The sequence below is a fragment of the Schistocerca piceifrons genome, chromosome 7, assembly GCF_021461385.2.
Source record: "Schistocerca piceifrons isolate TAMUIC-IGC-003096 chromosome 7, iqSchPice1.1, whole genome shotgun sequence".
NCBI classification, from domain to species: Eukaryota; Metazoa; Arthropoda; class Insecta; order Orthoptera; family Acrididae; genus Schistocerca; species Schistocerca piceifrons.
Window position 1 is genome coordinate 593,371,937 of NC_060144.1, and position 23,615 is coordinate 593,395,551.

The window sequence follows — 23,615 nt, forward strand, 5'->3', positions numbered from 1 at the left end:
CTTCCTGTATTTTACCCCTGCCACCTTCATAATTTGAAAGACAGTATTCCAGTCAGCATTGTCTAAAGCTTTCTCTAAGTCTACAAATGCTAGAAACGTTGGTTTTCCTTTTCTTAATCTATCTTCTAAGGTTATTCGTAGGGTCAATATTGCCTCGCGTGTTCCAACACTTCTACAGAATCCAAACTGATCTTCCCCAAGGTCGGCTTCTACCAGCTTTTCCATTCTTCTGTAAAGAATTCGTGTTAGTATTTTGCAACCGTGACTTATTAAACTGATAGTTCAGTAATTTTCAGACCTGTCAACACCTGAATTCTTTTTGAAGTCTGAGGGTATTTCACCTGTCTCATAAATCTTACTCACCAGATGCAAGAGTTTTGTGATGGCTGGTTCTCCAAAGGCTATCAGTAATTCTAATAGAATTTTGTCTAGTCCCCGGGCCTTGTTTCGACTTTGGTCTTTCAGTGCTCTGTCAAATTCTTCACGCAGTGTCTTCGCAATTATGGATGGTTATACTGGCATCATGGCTCAATATTTCTGCAGGGGACCTCCAACGACTTATCGAGTCCATGCCAGGTCGACTTGCTGCATTACGCAGGGCAAAAGTAGGGCCGACGTGATATTAGGAGCTGTCCCATGACTTTTGCCATCGCGGAGCAATTTCCATTCCTCAGTTGGAAACTCTCCTCTACAGGAATCAGTACGGATTAGTATGAATGCTTCATTTTGTGGAAAAAGCTGTGAACTTCTTTTATGTAAAGAAAAAATAGTGAAGGCAAGCAGCCTTGTCACCAAGACTCTGTAGAATTGAAAAAAAGTCGTTGCCGACCGAAAAACGTCGCACTGTGTTACTAAATGAAATTTCGTGCAGTAACGAGTACTTCCGAGAAGAACCGAACAAAGCCGAGACGGGCGGAGTCTCTCTGCTGGCCGCACGCGACTCTCGCATTCGGCTCGCGTGCAGCTTAGCGTGCCTTCGCTGACCTTGGCCTAACGACACAAATTTATACCAGCAACTACTGGAAGGGCAGCAGTATACTGAAAAGAAGGATCAAGCTGTCACCAGATGTTTTACAGTCCATGCTACACAAGAGAAAGAAAAGGTCAGCTTGCCCTGTAGTAGTGGATGCGTGCTGTGTCGTTCAGAACTCCAGGCGGGTCGGACCATCCGTTCTCGGTGATAAAGAACGGATACCCGGGGTATGATTTGTGCAGCCAGTTGAGCAGCTTACGCAGACCCCACGGTATGTCCTGCAACGAGTTAGAAGCAGCGGAGTTTACATAAGTGACAGCAGTCTCCAGAGGGCGTCTGTTAACTCACTAGGTTCGGATACACCATGTACACATACAAATGCACTCTCCGTTTGCCACTACGCTGTTGCTGAAGTGGTGTCCTTCGAGGGTGGAAGTTGTGGTGAAACATTGAAAAAGCAAACTCTAAAGTATGCTTATAAACAAATACATGATGAGATATTGCCCATTTTAGTTGTCAATACTCAGTGATCTTTCTGTTGATGTTCGTTCTTCATTTCATATTGGTTGTATTTGCCGCTGCACTTTGACGTCTGACGTTGACACTGTTGTCAGACATAGCACTTACAACTGCCCAACATCAACCATTCCGCAAATGCCGTTCCCGTATTACGATGAAATCAGAACAAAGTTTTGATTTCATGGAGTGCGAACAATGTAAATAATGTAAAATTTAAAATTTTGCATTCGAATTAAAAATGTTTACGCAATAATATTTTGTACAGACTGACGTCGTCGTTATAGGCCGCCGGCCGAAGTGGCCGTGCGGTTAAAGGCGCTGCAGTCTGGAACCGCAAGACCGCTACGGTCGCAGGTTCGAATCCTGCCTCGGGCATGGATGTTTGTGATGTCCTTAGGTTAGTTAGGTTTAACTAGTTCTAAGTTCTAGGGGACTAATGACCTCAGCAGTTGAGTCCCATAGTGCTCAGAGCCATTTGAACCATTTTTCGTTATAGGCCGCCCTTGTCTCCCCTGGTGACAAACTTTTTTTTATGGAGGATTTTGAGGAAAGGACACTTGAATCAGTGATTCTTGAACTCGCTTTTTTTTTTTTTTTTTTTTTTTTTTTTTTTGAGGGTGTACTTGGATGATACTTTCAGGGTGAGATCCAACGGAGAAGAGAAGTTGATAGAGTTTCTACATCATCTTAACTTGTCACGAGAACATTAGATTTACTATGGAAGTGTACGAAGATGGTTATCTCTCTTTCTTGGAGGTTTTGGTTAGACAGAAGCGTGACGGCTCTCTGAGACATTCTATTTATTGTAAGCCAACTCACCTGATTTGCTCTTAAACTCTTCAAGTTGCCATCACCTATCCGAAACTGTGAGTGTGCTTAAAATCCTTGTGCACAGTGCCAATACGCTTGCGAATGCGGATAGTTTGCCTAAAGACATTGTTGAGAGACAACGGATACTCTGTCCGGAAAATTAACAGGGCATTCTCAGCTAAATCCAAGAACACGGAAGTAGCTAAAGAGGAGGCAGCGTCAGGAAAATCCCTATCTTTTCTTCCCTTCGTTGGAAATACTCGTACTTCCTTCAAAATAGCAAGAATCCTTAGTAATTTTCAGGTGAAGGTGATTTACTTCCCACCATCTAAGATTTCGCACCTGCTGGGATCAGTGAAGGAAGACTTGTTGTCGCGGAAGGCGGGAATTTACAAAACACCTTGCCAGTGGGATATGGCCTATACAGGACAAACAACACGAATAGTGGAAGAGCAGTGCCCAGAAGCCGCGCGGGATTAGCCGCGGTGTGTGTGTGTTTGTCCTTAGGATAATTTAGGTGAAGTAGTGTGTAAGCTTACGGACTGATGACCTTAGCAGTTAAGTCCCATAAGGTTTCACACACATTTGGACATTTAGTGCTCAGAAAATAAACGTTGCACTCGCCTTTTGCAACCTAGCAAGTCTGCAGTTGTGGACATTGTATCTCCAACGGAATTTCGATAGAGTAAGACAGACATTAATTTCGGCCATAGCAACATCTTTTTGGGATTCCATTATAAAAGAATCCGTTGAAATACGGAGGGCGAAAAATTTAATAGACCGTGACAGTGGCTATCAGCTGGATAATCCATGGAATCCTGTCATCTCCGAGTTTTCTCCAGACGAAGACGCTAGAGTACTCCGATCTCCACAGGTCGTGGTCTAGTGGCTAGCGTTGTTGCTTCTGAATTTTGCAGTCCCTGGTTCGATTCCCGGCCGGGTTGGGGATTTTCTCTGCCTGGGGACAGGGTGTTTGTGTTGTTCTTATCATTTCATCATCAACAGTCGTAACGGTGGCTAAATTGGACTGTGTAAAATTTTGCCCTGCAATATAACTTGAGCTCGAACACCATCGGCTGTAGTAATCTCCAAATCGTCGATAGCCTTGTAAACAGTCATGCGTGAATGTCTCCTAAATCTGTTGTAACGAGGCTGCTCGTCGGACTACACATGTACGCTGTCTGCTATGTGACACGTTGGATTCTCCTGCTGGTAGATTCAATCGTGCCGTGGATAAATAGACTGCGTATAGGGGTGGACGTAGTCCCAAAGGATAAATGCTTGCCTGTGTTGATCCGTTGTGCCTTGCATAATGACGAGATGACCCAACCAGACCGTCATGTTGCCTCCTTCTGCTTGTAACCTTGAGAGGTGGCCCGCCTTTATGATGCACACAGTGACTTGCCCCCTCTCATATTTATATCTTACTCTGAGTAATTCGATTTGGGGAAGTATAGCCGGCCAGAGTGGCCGAGCGGTTCTAGGCGCTACAGTCTGCGACCGCTACGGTCGCAGGTTTGAATCCTGCCTCGGGCATGGATGTGTGTGATGTCCTTAGGTTAGTTAGGTTTAAGTAGTTCTAAGTTCTAGGGGACTGATGACCACAGCTGTTAAGTCCCATAGTGCTCAGAGCCATTTGAACCATTTTTTTGGGGAAGTATAGCCGAGTGTTGTCATTACAAGGCTCGTATTGAGAACTCAGAAGATATGTATACTTTCCTCTCTAATCCCATGCAGTGAAAAGTTGCTATTCCTTCACACGCGGACGTCCCAGAGCGGCGCCGACACGCCCACAGGGGCCTGAAGGAGCGGCTGGGGTTAGAGATTCCGTTACTTCGCAGAAACTTAATGAAAATGCTTTCTGATGGGCTACCAGAGAGCCGTGGGAATGACTTGTGTTCCCAGGCAGTCTTGGCGGGCAAATTCCCGCGTGTTCTGCAAAATCATAACTGTGACTGGCTTGATCAGTGGATAGCTCCGTGATGTAGCAAAATCGGCGCAGAAATTGGCGCCAACTGTCTCCATTGATGGAATACTAGTGCTTCGGCTATGGAGTGGAATTGTCCACCGGTTTTCGAGTTTTTCATTGGCACGTTTAACCACGGCCACTGTGGTGGGGGCGGGAATTTTCTGTGTTCGGCTTGTACGGGTGCTCTTGGTGGAGTCGGCTCTCGCCTTTCGGTCGGAGTAGGTTACAAGACTGAGCTCTCACTGCTCTAGACAGCCTGCCTTCCGTTCCCTGTCTAATATACTTTCATTTAATTGTAACTGTTCGACTTCAACGTAACTTTCCGAGTACAGTTGGCCTTCTGCATACAAGCGGCCTATGTTGTCTGTCTTGAGCAGTTTTGGCTCTCGACTATATCGGAGTTAACTGTGTGAATTCGCTTGTTAAAATCAATCACTGTACCGTCAGTGATTGTGTGACGAGCCTTCTACGTCTCCCTCAGAGGCGCATTTGAATTGCTAGGAAGTCTTTAGTCTGGAACAACCAGACCAGGATAATTTGTTTCGGGCTATACTCGCGACATTATCATCACCACGACGGGACATCGAAGCAACCAGCCATCGCCTCCGTTACGCCAGATCGTGTCCTTGCAGTTAAGAAGACAGCTTCGTAATGTACGTCCGCAGCACCGGCAGATTAGGGAATTTTGCTCTGTGACAATCGGAGCTCAGCAGAGCGCGCCTGTTCCCGTCTTTTCTTACGTGGTTCTGTCTTGGATGTTCAATGTCTGAGTTCTCACTAATGTAGCAGCAATTAATGTTGGGTTGGCTGGGTGTTTCTCTTAATTAAGATTTGAGTTGCAAGGAATTGGCTCCACATACAACTTGGTCACAAATGTCAGAAGCTGGTTTATGGACAACTTCACCCTCACAGCGTTTATTTGAGCATCAAATTTGACGTATTGTAAATGTTTCATGAGTTTTGTTTATTATTTTGAGTTTAGTCATAATAAATCAAATTGTTATTTTGGACAGAACTTTCATTCTGTAGATCGGTAGAGCAACCCTTTCATTTCTCACTACGATAATGAAACTTTCCTTTATCAGATTAGTTTCTATCAAATTAAATTATTGCAGGTGCCAAACTCTTTTCTACTCCACTTGCAGGGTCGATTACATTCAGTTCGCGTTTCTTCGCCATTTTACCATGCACGGTATACTTTAACCACTGCAGCACGCGAACAGTTTACAAACATAGCTGTTTCGCAAGTGCCTCAACCCTTTGGCCACAAGCCAATGATCATGTAATTTTCGACGTCAGATACATCGCTCCCTTTCATCATTACGACAACGACTGCACTGTTTTCCGAGTCCAACCGACACGCTTCATATGCCCTCCACTGCTAGTGCTGCCAACTTCCGTCTATGAGTGCTTATTGAAAGATGACGTCGAACATAAGTGGTGGCCACATTAATTTGACTGGACGCTGTTTCTCCTGTAAGAATATAGGACATCTTTTTCTTTTAAATACCTCATGTCAAGCAAACTTACCGATATCCAGAAGCTGTTGGGGTATCCGTCGAACACGGAAGTGACGACACCGGAGTCGTAAGTCTTGGAGGGTTCGGAGCCGCTGCTGCCGGACGTCGCCAGCGAGAAAGAGTAGTGGTTAATCCCGAAGAAGTCGGCAGTGCCTGTTGAAACGACGTCGGCGTCAGAGAGATCAAATTCAGTCGCCATATCAAAACTGGCAGCAGAATCGGCTGGTCTCCTGGCTGTCAGGTTAATACTAAAATTACCTCTCTCATAAACTCCAGTAGGCTCCCAGGGTGCTGAATTTCGTAGGATATCAGATGATGTTTCTCTCAGAATGGTCATTTATTCTGAAGAAGTGGGCGAGTGGGAAGCGTGGCGGATTTTCATTGAAAAATTGTAGATTGAAACACTCTCGGGCCAGGTTATTATACTTTCTCACTGTAGGAATTCATGCAGTCCTCCGTAGTGCAAGATCAGTGGAGATTCTTCTGTGAGACCTCGACAAAGGTGATTCTCCGCGTTCAGCGGTAGTCCCGACGGCTCCCTCCAGGAAGTGAGAGTCGAGAGGAAAAGGGAACGCGACCAATTCGTTGTGACAGCGTATGAGGACATCTACACAATACACCCAAAAGCAAGTAACTGGTGTTACTATTAATATCACCTTCCCGTCTCATTAGATTCTAGACCCCTCTCTCGCAGCATTTGAGCATCTATGTGACACGCGCTTATTAAATGAATCTTTAACGAAATTTACATCTCCATCTACATGGATATTCCGCAAATCATGTTTAAGTGTCTAGCAGAGGGTTCATCGAACCACCTTCCCTATTCGCTATTATTCCAATCTCGTATTGCTCGCGGAAAGAACGAAAATCTACATCTTCCCTTACGACCTCTGATTTTCCTTATTTTATCGTGGCAATCGCTTCTCCCTATGTTAGTTGGCGTGTAACAAAATAATTTAGCATTCGGAGCAGGATGTTGGTGATTGGAATTTCGTGAGAAGATTGCTTCGCAACGAAAAATGCCTTTGTTTTAATAATGTCCATCCAAAATCCAGTATCATTTCAGTGGCACTCGCTCCCATATTTGACGATAATACAAAACCTACTGCCCTTCTTTGAAATTTTTCGATGTACTTCGTCATTCCTATCTGCTAAGGATCCCACACCACGTAGCAGTACTCCAAAAGAGGACGGACAAGAGTGGTGAAGGCAGTCTCCTTACTATATCTGTTACATTTTTTAAGTCTCCTGCCAATAAAACGCAGTCTTTGGTTAACCTTCCCCACAACACTTTCTATGCGTTCCTTCCAATTTAGGCTGTTCGTAATTGTAATTCCTAGGTATTTAGTTGGATTTACAGCCTTTATATTTGACTGATTTAACGAATACGTTTCAGCACTCATGCGGATAACCCCACACTTTACATTAATTAGGTTCAACTGCCAATTCTCGCACCATACTATTTTGCCTAAATCGTTTTGCTGTTTGTTTTGATCTTCTGATGACGTTACTAGTCGATGCAGCGTCATGTGCAAACAACCTAGGACGGCTGCTCAGATTGTCTCCCAAATCGTTTATATAGATAAGGAGCAGCAAAGAGCTTAAAACATTGGGAACGCCAAATGACTTTCCGTCAATTACTACGAACTGTGGCCACTATGACAGGAAATCACGAATCCAGTTACATAACTCAGACGATATTCCATAAGCACGCAATTTCACTGCAATCCGCTTGTGTGGTACAGTGACAAAAGCTTTCCGTAAATCCAGAAATACGGAATCAATTTGAAATTCCTTCTCAATAGCACTCAACATTTCATGTGAATAAAGAGCTAGTTGTGTTTTACAAGAACGATGTTTTCTAAACCCGTGTTGACTGTGTGTCAATAGACAGTTTCCTTCGAGGTAATTCATAATGTTCGAACACAATATATGTTCCAAAATCCTGCTGCATATCGACGTTAACGATATGGGCCTGTAATTTAGTGGATTACTACTACTACCTTTCTTGAATATTGGTATGACCTGTGCAAGTTTCCAGCCTTTGGGTACGGATCTTTCGTCAAGCGAATGGTTGTATATGATTGTTACAATGAGGCTATAGTATCAGCATACTCTGAGAGGAACCTAATTGGTATACAGTCTGGACCAGAAAATTTGCCTTTATTAAGTGATTTAAGTTGCTTCACTACTCCGAGGATATCTGCTTCTGCGTTACTCATGTTGGCAGCTGTTCTTGATTCGAATTTTGGAATATTTACTTCGAAAGGCTGTGTTTAATAACTATGCTGTGGAAACACTGTCTTTCGATAGTTTGTCCATTGCTATCACGGAGGCAAGGCATTGATTGTGTCTTGTGCTGCTTTTTTATTTTCTTTATTTCCTCCATAAATTCTATGTGGTCTGGATCCTGTACTGACTAGCAGTATTCAAGTGTTGGTGGAACGACGGTTTTGTAAGCTACCTACTCTGTTGATGGACTACATGTCCTGATGATTTTTTCAGTAGATCTCAGTCTAGCATCTGCGTTTCTTGAGGTTAGTTTTATGTGGCGGTTCCACTTCTAATCGCTATTGGCATGCTCAGAGTCTGAGGCTGTGAAGCAGATAGTTAAGTCGTGTAGTCGATGTACTGGAGCATACAATGAAAATATTCAGTGGTGAATGGCAGAATTGTGATTTACAGATCATTGTAGCAGCTTCGCGATAGTTTACGCATACATAAGCTGTATCAACAAAAGTTTTGTCGTAGATGCAAGAATTTCCAGACAAACTGTGGTGACGTAACTGCGCCACAGATGCATGTGCATTTATTACCTTCAATATTAGAGACGTGTATAAATTGTGAAATATTGTTTCCCACCATCAATTACGGCTGCTTACTGCTGAAAGGCAAAAACATTTGGTATATTCTCATACTTAACCATGTAAATGGAGTAACAGTCATCTATGTGCAAATGCCGGGATGGTTGCTTTGACGTGGCACGGCCGATTCCCTTCCCCACTCTTGACACAATTCGAGCTTGTGCTTTGTCTCTAATGACCGGACGTTAAACTCAAACTCCTTCCTTCTATCCTTTATTGAGTTGGCGACTATTTACCAAACGACATAGCGGTATTAATGGCCACAATTGAAAACAATGGTTTGGCTTTGCCGCTTAGTAACTTTCCGTATTTGAATCAGTTTGCTCTAAAATTTTCTAATTTATTTCTGTTTTAAATACTTGTTTCAGATCAATACTTCAAACATGGTTGCTGAAAATCTACATAATAAGACTCTTGATGCATCTTCTGTTTTTCAAGGAACTTTGCTATAATAGAAGAAAAGCTTCCATTAAAGAAATTCTGTTCATTAAAAAGGTAATTTAAGGGATTTTATCCTTCAGCACTGGAGTCCGTTCCGGTTGTATGTAAAGTAAGCAAGCTCCAAACCGTAGTCAGCACCGTCGCTGTAGCATAGCAATGATAATGTTACCGATAACAGTGCCACTAAAGCGGAGTTACTAAATGCGGTTTTCCAAAATTCCTTGACAAAGGAGGCGGAGAAATTACTTTAGAATTCGAATCAAGAACTGCGGCCATTATATCCTTGGTATAATGAAGCAACTGTAATCATTTAGTACTGGCACGTCTTCCAGCTCAGACTGTACACCAATTAGATTCGTTTCACAGCATGCTGATTTAATTGCTCCTTAATTAACAATCGTATACACCTGCTCGCTCGATAAAGGATCCATACCTACAGACAGGAAAGTTGCGCAGGTCACGCCAGTACTCAAGAAAGTAAATAGGATTAATCCGCTGAATTACAGACCCATATCACTGATGTCGATTTTCAGTGTCATTCTGGAACATGTACTATATTCGAAAATTGTGAAGTGCCTCGAAGGAGACGATCTATTAATACACAGTCACCACGGTTTCATGAAATATCGTTCTTGTGCAACACAACTAGCTTTTTATTCTCACGATGTGATGAGAGTTTTCGACAAGGGATCTCAAATTGGTCCCGTATTTCTAGACTTAGAAAGTGTTCTTGATACCATTCTTCACAAGTAGCTTGTAATTAAATCACACACCTATAGGGTGTCATCTACGTTGTGCGACTGGATTCGTGATGTCTTGTAATAAAAAGCACAGTTCGTAGTAACTGATGGGAAGACAGCCAGTGAAACAGATGCGATATCTGTAGTGCAACGGGACGTTAAACGCTAATCTCCTCCTCCTCCTCTTTTGGTGGTTTTGCGAGCTGCGGTGTTCAGTCTCGCTACGAAACCCCATGTTCACTAATCCCTGCATCTGTTTTGATGCCCGTTATTGGCTCAGGATTATTTGTTGCCAACAGGTCAAGAGCATTTTCACAACCGTTTACTATCTGAGTGGGCTCAAGAACGAATTGCTTGAAACACTTTTCAGAGAATGCGTTTAGCACAATTTTGGATGACGTTTTTACATGTATCTCCGGATTTAAATATACATTTTCACCAACATATCCAGGCTATATTGAAGTCATTGCCAACTATAAATTTATGAGTCTGGTAAGTGTTTGAAATTAGACTCAAATTTTCTTCGAAACCTTCAGTAATGGTATAATCTGAGTTGGAAGGTCGGTAAAAGGGTCGATTTATCCTTTTTTTCCGCTTACCAACAATGATTTCTGCCCATACTAACTCACAGGAACTATCTCCTTAAGCTATGCTGCCTGATAAACTACTTCTAAGAGCAACAAACACGCCACTGCCAACTGCATCTAGCCTATCCTTTCTGAACACCGTTAAATCCTTCGCAGAAGCTTCCACTGAACTTATCTCCTGTTTTAGCCAGCTTTCAGGGGCCATAACGATTTGAGCATTGGTAATTTCTATCAGCGCTTGAAGCTCTGTATCTGTCACAACACAGCTACGATAATTTACAATTGGTATGCCGAAGGTTCCCGTATCTGCATTCTTCCTATGTTTGACTTGCAGCCATTGATACAGAAGCCCTTTTTTGTATTTCCCCGAGACCCTCTAACCTAAAAGAAACCGCCCAGTCCACGACACACACTTCCTGCTAACTGTGTTGCCGCCTTCTGCGTGTAATGGCCTACTGACATACACTACTGACCATTAAAATTGCTACACCACGAAGATGACCTGCCACAGACGCGAAATTTAACCAACAGGGAGAAGATGCTGTGAAATGCAAATGATTAGCTTTTCAGAGCATTCACACAAGGTTGGCGCCGCTGGCGACACCTACAACGTGCTGACATGAGGAAAATTTCCAACCGATTTCTCATACACAAACAGCAGATGACCGGTGTTGCCTGGTGAAACGTTGTTGTGATGCTTCGTGTAAGGAGGAGAAATGCGTACCATCACGTTTCCGACTTTGATAAAGATCGGATTGTAGCCTATCGCGATTGCGGTTTATCGTATCGCGGCATTGCTGCTCGCGTTGGTCGAGATCGAATGACTGTTAGCAGAATACGAAATCGGTGGGTTCAGGAGGGTAATGCGGAACGCCGTGCTGGATCCCAACGGCCTCCTATCACTAGCAGTCGAGATGACAGGCATCTTATCCGCATGGCTGTAACGGATCGTGCAGCCACGGCTCGATCCCTGAGTAAACAGATGGGGACGTTTGCAAGACAACAACCATCTGTACGAACAGTTCGACGACGTTTGCAGCAGCACGGACTATCAGCTCGGAGACCATGGCTGCGGTTACCCTTGACGCTGCATCACAGACAGGAGCGCCTGCGATGGTGTACTCAACGACGAACCTGGGTGCACGAATGGCAAAAGGTCATTTTTTTGGATGAATCCAGGTTCTGTTTACTGCATCATGACGGTCCCATCCGTGTTTGGCGACATCGCGGTGAACGCACATTGGAAGCGTGCATTCGTCATCGCCATACTGCCGTATCACCCAGCGTGATGGTATGGGGTGCCATTGGTTACACGTCTCGGTCACCTCTTGTTCGCGTTGACGTCACTTTGAACAGTGGACAGTTACATTTCAGATGCGTTACGACCCGTGGCTCTACCCTTCATTCGATCCCTGGGAAACCCTACATTTCAGCAGGATAATGCACGACCGCATGTTGCAGGTCCTATACAGGCCTTTCTGGATACAGAAAATGTTCGACTACTGCCCTGGCCAGCACATTCTGCATATCTCTCACCAATTGAAAAAGTCTAATCAATGGTGGCCGAGCAACTGGCTCGTCACTATACGACGCCAGTCGCTACTCTTGACGAACAGTGGTATCGTGCTGAAGCTACACGGGCAGCTTTATCTGTACACGCCATCGAAACTCTTATTGACTCAATGCCCAGGCGTATCAAGGCCGTTATTACGGCCAGAGGTGTTGTTCTGGGTAATGATTTCTCAGGTTCTATGATCCCAAATTGCATGAAAATGTAATCACATGTCAGTTCCACTATAATATATTCGTCCAATGAATACCCGTTTATTATCTGCATTTCTTCTTGGTGTAGCAATTTTAATGGCCAGCAGTGTATTTAGCCCGACCCGGACCCCACCACCCTACTGTGCAAGTCGAGGAATCTGCAGCCTACACCGTCGCAGAACCATGTGAGTCTCTGATTCAGACCGTCCACTCGGCTCGGTACCAGAGGTCGCCTACCGTTCCGTTCCATTTCGTTCAAGTCCAGTATGAAACGCCCTTAAAAGACAGCTGCTGCTCAATAAACATCTTGCAAGTTACGGACCTTAGTTAAGTGTGATGTGGTACTGCACTCACCCCTGATGAGGTTGACCTCCGCTGGGGAAAGGGTCGGCAGGCGTGACCTGGTGCGCCCCTCCTTCCTGCTGTTGGCCGCCACCCTCAGCTTCACCACCTCTGGGAAGTCGCCCTCCCTCGAGAAGATGGGGTGGGCCCACAAGCCGCACTGCAAACGTAAGCGTACGAAGACACTTTTCATTCAAATCGAACAGCAAGATTCAATGTCAGTTACAATAATACAAAGTGCATTAAATGAGTTGCTCCAATGGGACTATGGAACAAGAAGACAAGGTGTGAGGTACCACAAGGGTAGTTTCTGCAGACGGCACAAAGCTCCTTGACTTACACATGACAATACCACTGTCTGTGCACAAACCGCTAGAAAACTAGGGAAGCACAACAACTAAATCTGTATGACACAGAATGTATTGAAGACAATATTCAGGATCATCATCATCATCATCATTTAAGACTGATTATGCCTTTCAGAGTTCAGTCTGGAGCATAGTCCCCCTTATACAGTTCCTCCATGATCCCCTATTCAGTGCTAACATTGGTGCCTCTTCTGATGTTAAGCCTATTACTTCAAAATCATTCTTAACCGAATCCAGGTACCTTCTCCTTGGTCTGCCCCGACTCCTCCTACCCTCTATTGCTGAACCCATGAGTCTCTTGGGCAACCTTGCTTCTCCCGTGTGTGTAACATGACCCCACCATCTAAGCCTGTTCGCCCTGACTGCTACATCTGTAGAGTTCATTCCCAGGTTTTCTTTGATTTCCTCATTGTGGACACTCTCCTGCCATTGTTCCCATCTACTAGTACCTCCACTCATCCTAGCTACTTTCATATCCGTAACCTCAACCTTATTGATACGGTAACCTGAATCCACCCAGCTTTCGCTCCCATACAACAAAGTTGGTCGAAAGATTGAACGGTGCACAGACAACTTAGTCTTGGTACTGACTTCCTTCTTGCAGAAGAGAGTAGATCGTAGCTGAGCGCTCACTGCATTAGCTTTGCTACACCTCGCTTCCAGTTCTTTCACTATGTTGCCATCCTGTGAGAATATGCATCCTAAGTACTTGAAACCGTCCACCTGTTCTAACTTTGTTCCTCCTATTTGGCACTCAATCCGTTTATATCTCTTTCCCACTGACATTACTTTTGTTTTGGAGATGCTAATCTTCATACCATAGTCCTTACATTTCTGATCTAGCTCTGAAATATTACTTTGCAAACTTTCAATAGAATCTGCCATCACAACTAAGTCATCCGCATATGCGAGACTGATTGTTTTGTGATCACCTATCTTAATGTCACCCAGCCAGTTTATTGTTTTCAACATATGATCCACAAATAATATGAACAACAGTGGAGACAGGTTGCAGCCTTGTCTTACCCCTGAAACTACTCTGAAACATGGACTCAATTTACCGTCAACTCTAACTGCCGCCTGACTATCTATATTCAGGATGACACAGACAATCGAAATGCATAGTGGCAGCCACGTAGAGTTGGCATCATTGCGGAACAGTGACTTTGCACTGGAAACAGAGTCAGCATTTTCTAATCATGGATCTGTGGGGCGGTCAGAAGTGTGCTTCTGCCATAAAAATATTTTAGAGAAACAATGGTAGTTTCGAAAGTAGACAGAGGGAGTCCGAGATTTTTCCAACTTAGGATGTCATGGTCGCGTTCCCTCAAAAAACCGTATAAAAACTTCGATTAAAACTGTTGAACAGTCTTGACATGCTAAAAAAAAGAGACAGAGAGACAGTGCTCGTACTGCACAGTACATCGAAACTGTAGTCGTTTCGGTCTTATGTACCCCAGGGCGTTCAGTTCGTAAGCAAGCTGCTGTGAGCAGAGTGTTCCAAAAGAGTGCCTCTCAAATTCTCCAATATGATTTAAAATGCCTTCCGTTCAAGCTGCAAATCGTACAACAACTGCAGGAGAACGATTACCAGTTGTGGTTACAGTCCGTCAGCAAATTACGTAAACGAGGACACTGGATTTCTGGACAAGTACCGTATATCAGATAAGGCCCATTTTCATCTCACAGGGCCTTCATGAACTTCATTAGGGTTGCTGTATGTTCAGTAACGGTAACTCTTATTATTTACGTTTGGGATTTTTCTTGTGGGGCTACCGTAAGAGTCAGGTCTACACGGCATGGCCAAGAACACTCGACGAACTGAAGCATTGAATTGAAGACGAAATTCGTGGTAACCCAGAGCCACTTCTCTTTATTATTTACGAAAATGTAAAAATTTTTTACATCTTCGACTAGAAGTATGTAGAGAGGGCCCCAAGTCCTATCAATGAGCGACAGAACAGGTAGTCTGAGAGGCCATTTTCTAGTGGCAGTTGTGTCTCTATAGATAGGGCGAATTCTAAAGGCCCCCATACACAGGTGGAGAAGACTGCCAAGTGGGTCCGCAGTTGGGGGCCGGCCGCTGGTGGCCGAGCGGTTCTAGGCGCTACAGTCTGGAACCGCGCGACCGCTACGGTCGCAGGTTCGAATCCTGCCTCGGGCATCGATGTTTGTGTTGTCCTTAGGTTAGTTAGGTTTAAGTAGTTCTAAGTTCTAGGGGACTTATGACCTCAGCAGTTGAGTCCCATAGTGCTCAGAACCATTTTTTTCCGCAGTTGGGTCTTTGGTCTGGGTCCATCGGTTCGACTACCTGCTAGCCCTGACCGTCAGCTGCCAGCACACACACACCGTCAGTGCAGACGGGTATGGCCCATCAAGCACTCGCAGGAGTCCACACACAGTCAGAGGGGTCGGCGAGCATGTTGTCGAACTAGTTGGCAGACCAGTTGGGCTGTGAATGGGCGTCGTAAGGCACGTCCACCCCATGGGAGGGCAGAGCCCTTACCTCTTTGGCAGGTTGCTTCTGTCGACCACACCACTTTGTTACTGTGGCACGGGGCAGTCGTTTGCAGCTCCAAGTCTTTAAAACTGGGTTTTGCATCTGAAGCAAAGGGGGACCTTTCTAAATAGCTTAGTTTGTAAACAAAGCTCTGAACCCAGTCAGTACCAAGAAAATTATACTACAAGCGACCATCTCTGTTAAAAAGAGCCTCTTGTATGCTTCAGCAGCAGGTCTTCAGAGAAAACTGGAGGAAGTCGTCTTAACAAAAGATACAGTCTCACTGCTTACATAGGGTAGCTGTCTGGCAGTTAAAATATCTATTTTTATTCTTTTCTAATGGGAGTAGGATTAGAACCATCCAGATGCAAAACCACACAAACAGCAGATTTCTCTCACGACATTGGAAAGTGCATTATTGGGTGCCTTAAAAAATATCTCAGTTATATACCCTTGTTTTGGTTGGTAATTACTATTTATTACTGCATATAATGGGTGTCCCTTTACAGAATCGCGAGATTTTCAGCGCAAAAAAACTAACATTAGAGTGGATGGAACAGACTTTTATAAAATGACAATGTTTAGAGTAATTCTGGTGATGCATAAGTTGAATTACATGCCCAATGGGTGCACAGTATGCATCACCATTATTACTCTAGACATGTTATTTTATGGAAGTCTGTTCTGCCTATTCTAATGTTAGCTCTCTGTACAGCAGATCTGATGACGGCGTGAAGTGAAACACGGTATATGGCGATACTACGAAAACTGTCTTGTCTTTCCCTGCAAATTGACTTTTTATACTGTTCTCGGGTGTCCAGCTGGGTACAGTCGTCCTTGTAACACGATATTTCGACAGCGTACCTTGCCGTCATCTTCAGGTGATACGTTTAGATTGAGCGTCTGCGCTATATACCGCCTCCTGTATAATCTGACCGCTGTCCACTCCTTCCCCCGCTGCCCGGTCGCACGCCGCATGGGATAGAGTGGTGGGGTGACGGAATCACCGACGGCTGGGAACGAACCCCTGACCCTCACTGCTTCTGTAGAACCTGTCGGGCGTGGACGTGACTCAGCCAATGCTGTGATTTTAGTTTTCTGAACGTGCGGTCCCGAGCTTTGCTTAGGGTGCAGCCACTGTCTCTCTTGATTAACCCGTCGATGACTTGCATGTCGACAGCCTCCTTCGGAGCACAGTCCCAAAACGATGAGGTCTGTCTTCATAGTTCCTTTTCTTCACACTTTATTGAGTCCCCTGTAGCTATGCAATGTTCTGCAACCGCAGATTTTCTTGCTTGCTTGACGTCGGCGTGTTTTCCACCTTTCTTGCATCTTTCTTCAATTGTCAGCACAGTCTGCCTGATGTGTGCCTTGTTGCATTTGCACGGAATACGGAAAACACCCGGTTTACGGAGCACCAAGTCATCTTTCATCGTACCTCATAGTATATGTGTTTTCGAAAGCGGGCGGAAGGCTCATTTAATGTTACTTCGAGCGAAGATTCTGCCGATTTTGTTCGATAGATACACCACACCACCTAGTAAGCAATACTACCTTAAGGAATATTCAGGAAGAACAGATGTGGCGGATCTGCTTTCAAGGAGAAGGTACGAACCTAGCAAACAGAACACGGCGAGAAAGATAAGAGTGGCGTATCTATCGTACTGCGTCGAGGTGTCGAACAAACTCGGCGAACTACTGGCCCGACGTATCATTAAATGCGTTTCCCGTCCACCTCCGAAAACGCGTGCACCACGAGACACTGTGAAAGATGTCACTCTTTCTTTGCACATTACCTGCGGGCTCGTAAAGCAAAGTTGAGATTCAGGTACATTATCTCGATGTTTACCGTTTGTATTTTCGTTTGCTTTACTAGTATTTGACTAATCATATTAATATGTGCTTCTTGTTTTGTGTGCGTGTGCACACAAGGAATAAATGAAACTGTGGTTAATGTGATCCAATACTAGCAATTCAGTAAATATGAGGGTGTGCCGAAAAGTTATGCTACCAAGGTTTTTAGGTGTTCTCACTTAAAGCTTTTTAATCAAACGTTATTAGCATTCTTTATTCTTCATGTAAAAGAAACCAAGGAAAAATTAGAAGTAGGAATTAAAATCCAGAGGTAAGAAATATAAACTTCAAGGTTTGTTGATGACGTAACTCTGTCACAGAGAGCAAAGGTCGTGGAAGACCAGTCGAACATAATGTAGAGTGGCTTGAAAGGAGACTATCAGAGGAACATCAACAAAAGAAAAAGCAGGATACTGAAATGTAGTCGAATCAAATCAGATTCAGTTGAGGGAGTCAGATTACGAAACGAGACACTTAAAGAAATAGAAGTTGACTATTATGGTCGAAGTAGAGAGGATATAAAATGTAGACTGGCAATGGCACCAAAAGTGTTTCTGGAGAAGAGAAATTTGTTATCATGGAATATAGATTTACTATTAGGAAGAGTTTTCTGAAAGTATTTGCATGGAGTATGTAAGTGAAATATCGACGTAAATAGTTTAGACAAGATAAGAATAGGAGCTTTTCACATATGACGAGTTGTGGCTCAAATTCAAAGATATAGTAGCAACAGCAATTGAGAGATTCATACCTCATAAATTGATAAGAGATGGAACTGATCCCCCACGGTACACAAAACAGGTCCGAACGCTGTTGCAGAGGCAACGGAAAAAACATGCGAAGTTCAGAAGAACGCAAAATCCCGAAGAATGCCTAAAATTTACAGACGCGCGAAATTTGGCACGGACTGCAATGCGAGATGCCTTTAATAGGTTCCACAACGAAACATTGTCTCGAAATTTGGTAGAAAATCCGAAGAAATTCTGGTCGTATGTAAAGTACACAAGCGGCAAGACGCAGTCAATACCTTCGCTGCGCAGTGCCAATGGTACTGTTACCGACGACTGTGCCGCTAAAGCGGAGTTATTGAACGCAGTTTTCCGAAATACCTTCACCAGGGAAGACGAATGGAATATTCCGGAGTTTGAAACACGAACAGCTGCTAGCATGAGTTTCTTAGAAGTAGATACCTTAGGGGTTGCGAAGCAACTCAAATCGCTTGATACGGGCAAGTCTTCAGGTCCAGATTGTATACCGATTAGGTTCCTTTCCCCCGTGTGGAGTTGCTAGTCTCCCACCGGGCGCCTCCCCAGGTGGCGGATAGGGGAATGCCCACCAGATATGGAGGGTACCGGGGAAATAAAATATCCGGGGTGGACCAAAACTAGCAACTACTGCCTTGTAGTTTAGGTATTGGATTACCAAAGGCTAAAGGAAGAAAACCTTGAGCAAAAATTACCTGGTCCTCCAGGTTGGGGGTTAATGCGATGGGCCAACTCCCCATTCATTGCAAAAACCTCACTGGTTAAAAAGCCTATAAGATTACAGCAGGACGGATATAATAGGAGACGAAAAAGGCTAAGAAAACGGACTGTCTTAATTGGTGTGTGGATATACAAGGATTACAAAATAAAGTAGGAGAAGTGATTAAAGAAATGGAGGCTAGAAATCAAGATATTATTATACTCCCAGAAACTAAGAAAAAAGGACGAGGTATTGAACGAATAGGATCATATACACATTTCTATAGTGGTGTCCCAAAAAATCAAAGAGCAAAACGGGGGATATCGATATTGATGAAAAACAAATTCAAAAGAATGGTCACAAACTGGGAACCTATTGATGAAAATCTGATTAAAATTAATATTGATATTCATGGATACAAAATTACTATTATAGGAGTATACGGAATAAGCGAAGATGAACCAATTTGTAAAAAGGATGATTTCTATAATAATTTAAATGGAATCATAGAGGATATTGGGAAAACCAGGGAGATTATTATTGCAGGGGATTTTAACAGTAGAACTGGAAGTAAAATTGGAAATAAAATTATAGGACCATTTGGAGAAAATGTTATAAATGATAATGGTAATAGACTTATTGATATCTGTGAACAAAATTCATTGAAAATATTAGATGGCTTTTATCAACATAAAGAAATACATAAATACACATGGCATAAAGATACATTGAATCAAAAATAAATAATAGACTATATTATAATTAAACAGCAAATGAGGATAAAAATACATGACATAATAGTATATAGAGGGGTAACTCTTAGCGATCATTATTTGGTAAATTCCAAATTTTTATTCCCCTTCAGAGGAAAAAGCGCTGAAGAAAATCGAAATTGTCCTATAGAAAATATACAAACAGAAATCAAAATTCCTAAATATAATTTGAATAGTTTTGAGAATGAAAGCACAATATTTTTATATCAAAAGAGATTAGATGAAAAACTGGTAGAAACAGAGTTTGATAATACAGAAGATCAATATCATTATATTGTAAATAAACTACATGAAGCCACCAAGGAATCTTTAGGAGAAACAGAAGAAACACGTACAAACCATCCATTATACTACTGGAATGAAGAAATTAAAAAGGAAGTGAAATTAAAGAAAGAAAAATATTTAAAATGGTTAAATACCAGAAATCTTCAAGATAAAATAGAGCTTAATGCACAACAAGCGAAAATCCGGAAAAAGGTTGCAGAAGCAAAAACAAAGTTTGGGAACAGTCATGTCAAAAAATTGAATCCTATATTGGTGGTAAAAGAAACACAGAAGCATGGAAAAATATAAAAAATTTAAGAAGGAATTCCAAAGAAACAACACATATTAAATATATTACTCATGACTCTTGGGAAAAATATTTTAAAAGTTTATTAACAGAAAACAGGGAAGAATACTTGGGAAACCCTGAATATAATGAAATGATAGATCTACAAGCAGAAAACTACATCCGTTTGGAAATAGAGACAGTAAAAACTGCAATAAAATCTTTAAAGAATGGAAGGGCTACAGGCATTGGCGGTATTCCTGCAGAATTATTAAAATTAGGAACAAAGAAATTAATGGAATTGTTAAGAAACCTTTTCGAAATATGTTTAAATGGGGAAGATGTCCCAAATTATTTGAAAGTAGGATATATTTCAGTGATACATAAAAAAGGAGCGAAAGACGAGTGTAAAAATTATAGGGGATAACAGTGACCAATACCTTCAGTAGATTATATGGAAGAATTATTAAATATTTGTTAGAACAAGAATACAAAGAAAAGGAGGCTGAAGAACAAGCAGGTTTTAGAGCTGGAAGATCAACAATTGATCATATCTTTTGCCTACAACAAATTATTGAAAAAAAAATTGTTCAGGCACAACCAATACATTTAGTATTCATAGATATAGAAAAAGCCTATGATAGTGTGCCTTTATCCAGTTTATGGAAAGCTTTAATATCAATAGGAATAAATCCAAGAATAATTAAAGCAATTCAAAATTTATATAAAAATTCTATTTCAAAAATAAAAATTGGTAAATATCTATCACATGGATTCCAAGTCACAAAAGGATTACGTCAAGGATGTAGCATCTCACCTACATTGTATAAAATACACTCCTGGAAATTGAAATAAGAACACCGTGAATTCATTGTCCCAGGAAGGGGAAACTTTATTGACACATTCCTGGGGTCAGATACATCACATGATCACACTGACAGAACCACAGGCACATAGACACAGGCAACAGAGCATGCACAATGTCGCCACTAGTACAGTGTATATCCACCTTTCGCAGCAATGCAGGCTGCTATTCTCCCATGGAGACGATCGTAGAGATGCTGCATGTAGTCCTGTGGAACGGCTTGCCATGCCATTTCCACATGGCGCCTCAGTTGGACCAGCGTTCGTGCTGGACGTGCAGACCGCGTGAGACGACGCTTCATCCAGTCCCAAACATGCTCAATGGGGGACAGATCCGGAGATCTTGCTGGCCAGGGTAGTTGACTTACACCTTCTAGAGCACGTTGGGTGGCACGGGATACATGCGGACGTGCATTGTCCTGTTGGAACAGCAAGTTCCCTTGCCGGTCTAGGAATGGTAGAACGATGGGTTCGATGACGGTTTGGATGTACCGTGCACTATTCAGTGTCCCCTCGACGATCACCAGTGGTGTACGGCCAGTGTAGGAGATCGCTCGCCACACCATGATGCCGGGTGTTGGCCCTGTGTGCCTCGGTCGTATGCAGTCCTGATTGTGGCGCTCACCTGCACGGCGCCAAACACGCATACGACCATCATTGGCACCAAGGCAGAAGCGACTCTCATCGCTGAAGACGACACGTCTCCATTCGTCCCTCCATTCATGCCTGTCGCGACACCACTGGAGGCGGGCTGCACGATGTTGGGGCGTGAGCTGAAGACGGCCTAACGGTGTGCGGGACCGTAGCCCAGCTTCATGGAGACGGTTGCGAATGGTCCTCGCCGATACCCCAGGAACAACAGTGTCCCTAATTTGCTGGGAAGTGGCGGTGCGGTCCCCTATGGCACTGCGTAGGATCCTACGGTCTTGGCGTGCATCCGTGCGTCGCTGCGGTCCGGTCCCAGGTCGACGGGCACGTGCACCTTCCGCCGACCACTGGCGACAACATCGATGTACTGTGGAGACCTCACGCCCCACGTGTTGAGCAATTCGGCGGTACGTCCACCCGGCCTCCCGCATGCCCACTATACGCCCTCGCTCAAAGCCCGTCAACTGCACATACGGTTCACGTCCACGCTGTCGCGGCATGCTACCAGTGTTAAAGACTGCGATGGAGCTCCATATGCCACGGCAAACTGGCTGACACTGACGGCGGCGGTGCACAAATGCTGCGCAGCTAGCGCCATTCGACGGCCAACACCGCAGTTCCTGGTGTGTCCGCTGTGCCGTGCGTGTGATCATTGCTTGTACAGCCCTCTCGCAGTGTCCGGAGCAAGTATGGTGGGTCTGACACACCGGTGTCAATGTGTTCTTTTTTCCATTTCCAGGAGTGTATATACAGAAGTAACTTTACAGAATTGGAAGAAAAAATGTCACGCTATGGGAATACCAATAAATGATAGATCAATATACTCGTTACAATTTGCAGATGACCAACTGATTATAGCCGAAGACTATGAGGACATAGAGTATATGACCAGAAAATTGATTCAAGAATATAAAAAATCAGGTCTAAATGTAAACATGAATAAAACAAAGTACATGGTAATTGGTGGAGTGAATGGAGACTTAATATTAGAAGAAGGGATGGGAACAATAACAGCTACTGAGGAATATAAATATTTAGGTGTGAAAATTAGAAATGATGGGAAACAGGACAAAGAAATTAGATCAAGAATAAATTCTGGAAAGACGACAATCTCTTTATTGAATGGAATTCTCTGGGACAAACACATAACAACTGATAACAAAATAAGGATTTTTAAAACAATAGTTAGGAGCATTATTACATATGGTTCAGAAGTGTGGACAACAAAATGGCAACTGAAATCAAAATTATTAGCCACAGAAATGGATTTCTGGAGACGTTCAGCAAGAATATCAAGACGAGAAAGAATAAGAAATGAAGTAATCAGAGACAAGATTAAATGTAAAAATTCAGTTATGGATTTCATCGAGCACAAACAACTTAAATGGTATGGACACATCAGACGAATGGAACAGGAAAGGCTACCAAAATGCATAATCGACTGGGTACCAATTGGAAGAAGGAAAAGGGGACGACCACCTGATACATGGATACAGGGAGTTCAGTCAGCAATGAGGAAGAACAACATTCCTGAAGATTTATGGACAAATAGAGAAGAGTGGAGAACAATAATTAGTGACTTGCTGTAATATAGAATAGGTGCTGGAAAAATGTACTCACATTGTAAATCCAGAATAATAATAAAAAAAAAGGTTCCTTTCAGATTATGCTGATACAATAGCTCCCTACTTAGCAATCATATACAACCGCTCGCTCACCGATAGATCTGTACCTACAGATTAGAAAATTGCGCAGGTCGCACCAGTGTTTAAGAGGGGTAGTAGGAATAATTCACCGAACTACAGACCTATACCATTGACGTCGGTTTGCAGTAGGGTTTTGGAGCATATATTGTATTCAAACAGTATGAATCACCTAGAAGGGAATGATCTATTGATACGTAATCAGCATGGTTTCAGAAAACATCGTTCTTGTGCAACGCAGCTAGCTCTTTATTCGCACGAAGTAATGGCCGCTATCGACAGGGGATCTCAAGTTGATTCCGTATTTCTAGATTTGCGGGAAGCTTTTGACACCGTTCCTCACAAGCGACTTCTAATCAAGC

At 43.2% G+C, this 23,615-nt stretch overlaps 1 protein-coding gene across 1 annotated transcript in view; it reads right to left on the reverse strand.

The window, feature by feature from the left end:
* Nucleotides 1-23,615, reverse strand: part of LOC124709101 (myrosinase 1-like) — a 134,015-nt gene that overhangs the window by 21,368 nt on the left and 89,032 nt on the right. The window contains exons 6-8 of the mRNA XM_047240750.1: nucleotides 12,542-12,689; nucleotides 5,802-5,944; nucleotides 1,114-1,251 (exon numbers count right to left, since the gene is read on the reverse strand). Coding sequence (XP_047096706.1) covers nucleotides 1,114-1,251; nucleotides 5,802-5,944; nucleotides 12,542-12,689 — 429 coding nt within the window. The remainder of the gene's footprint in view (nucleotides 1-1,113; nucleotides 1,252-5,801; nucleotides 5,945-12,541; nucleotides 12,690-23,615) is intronic.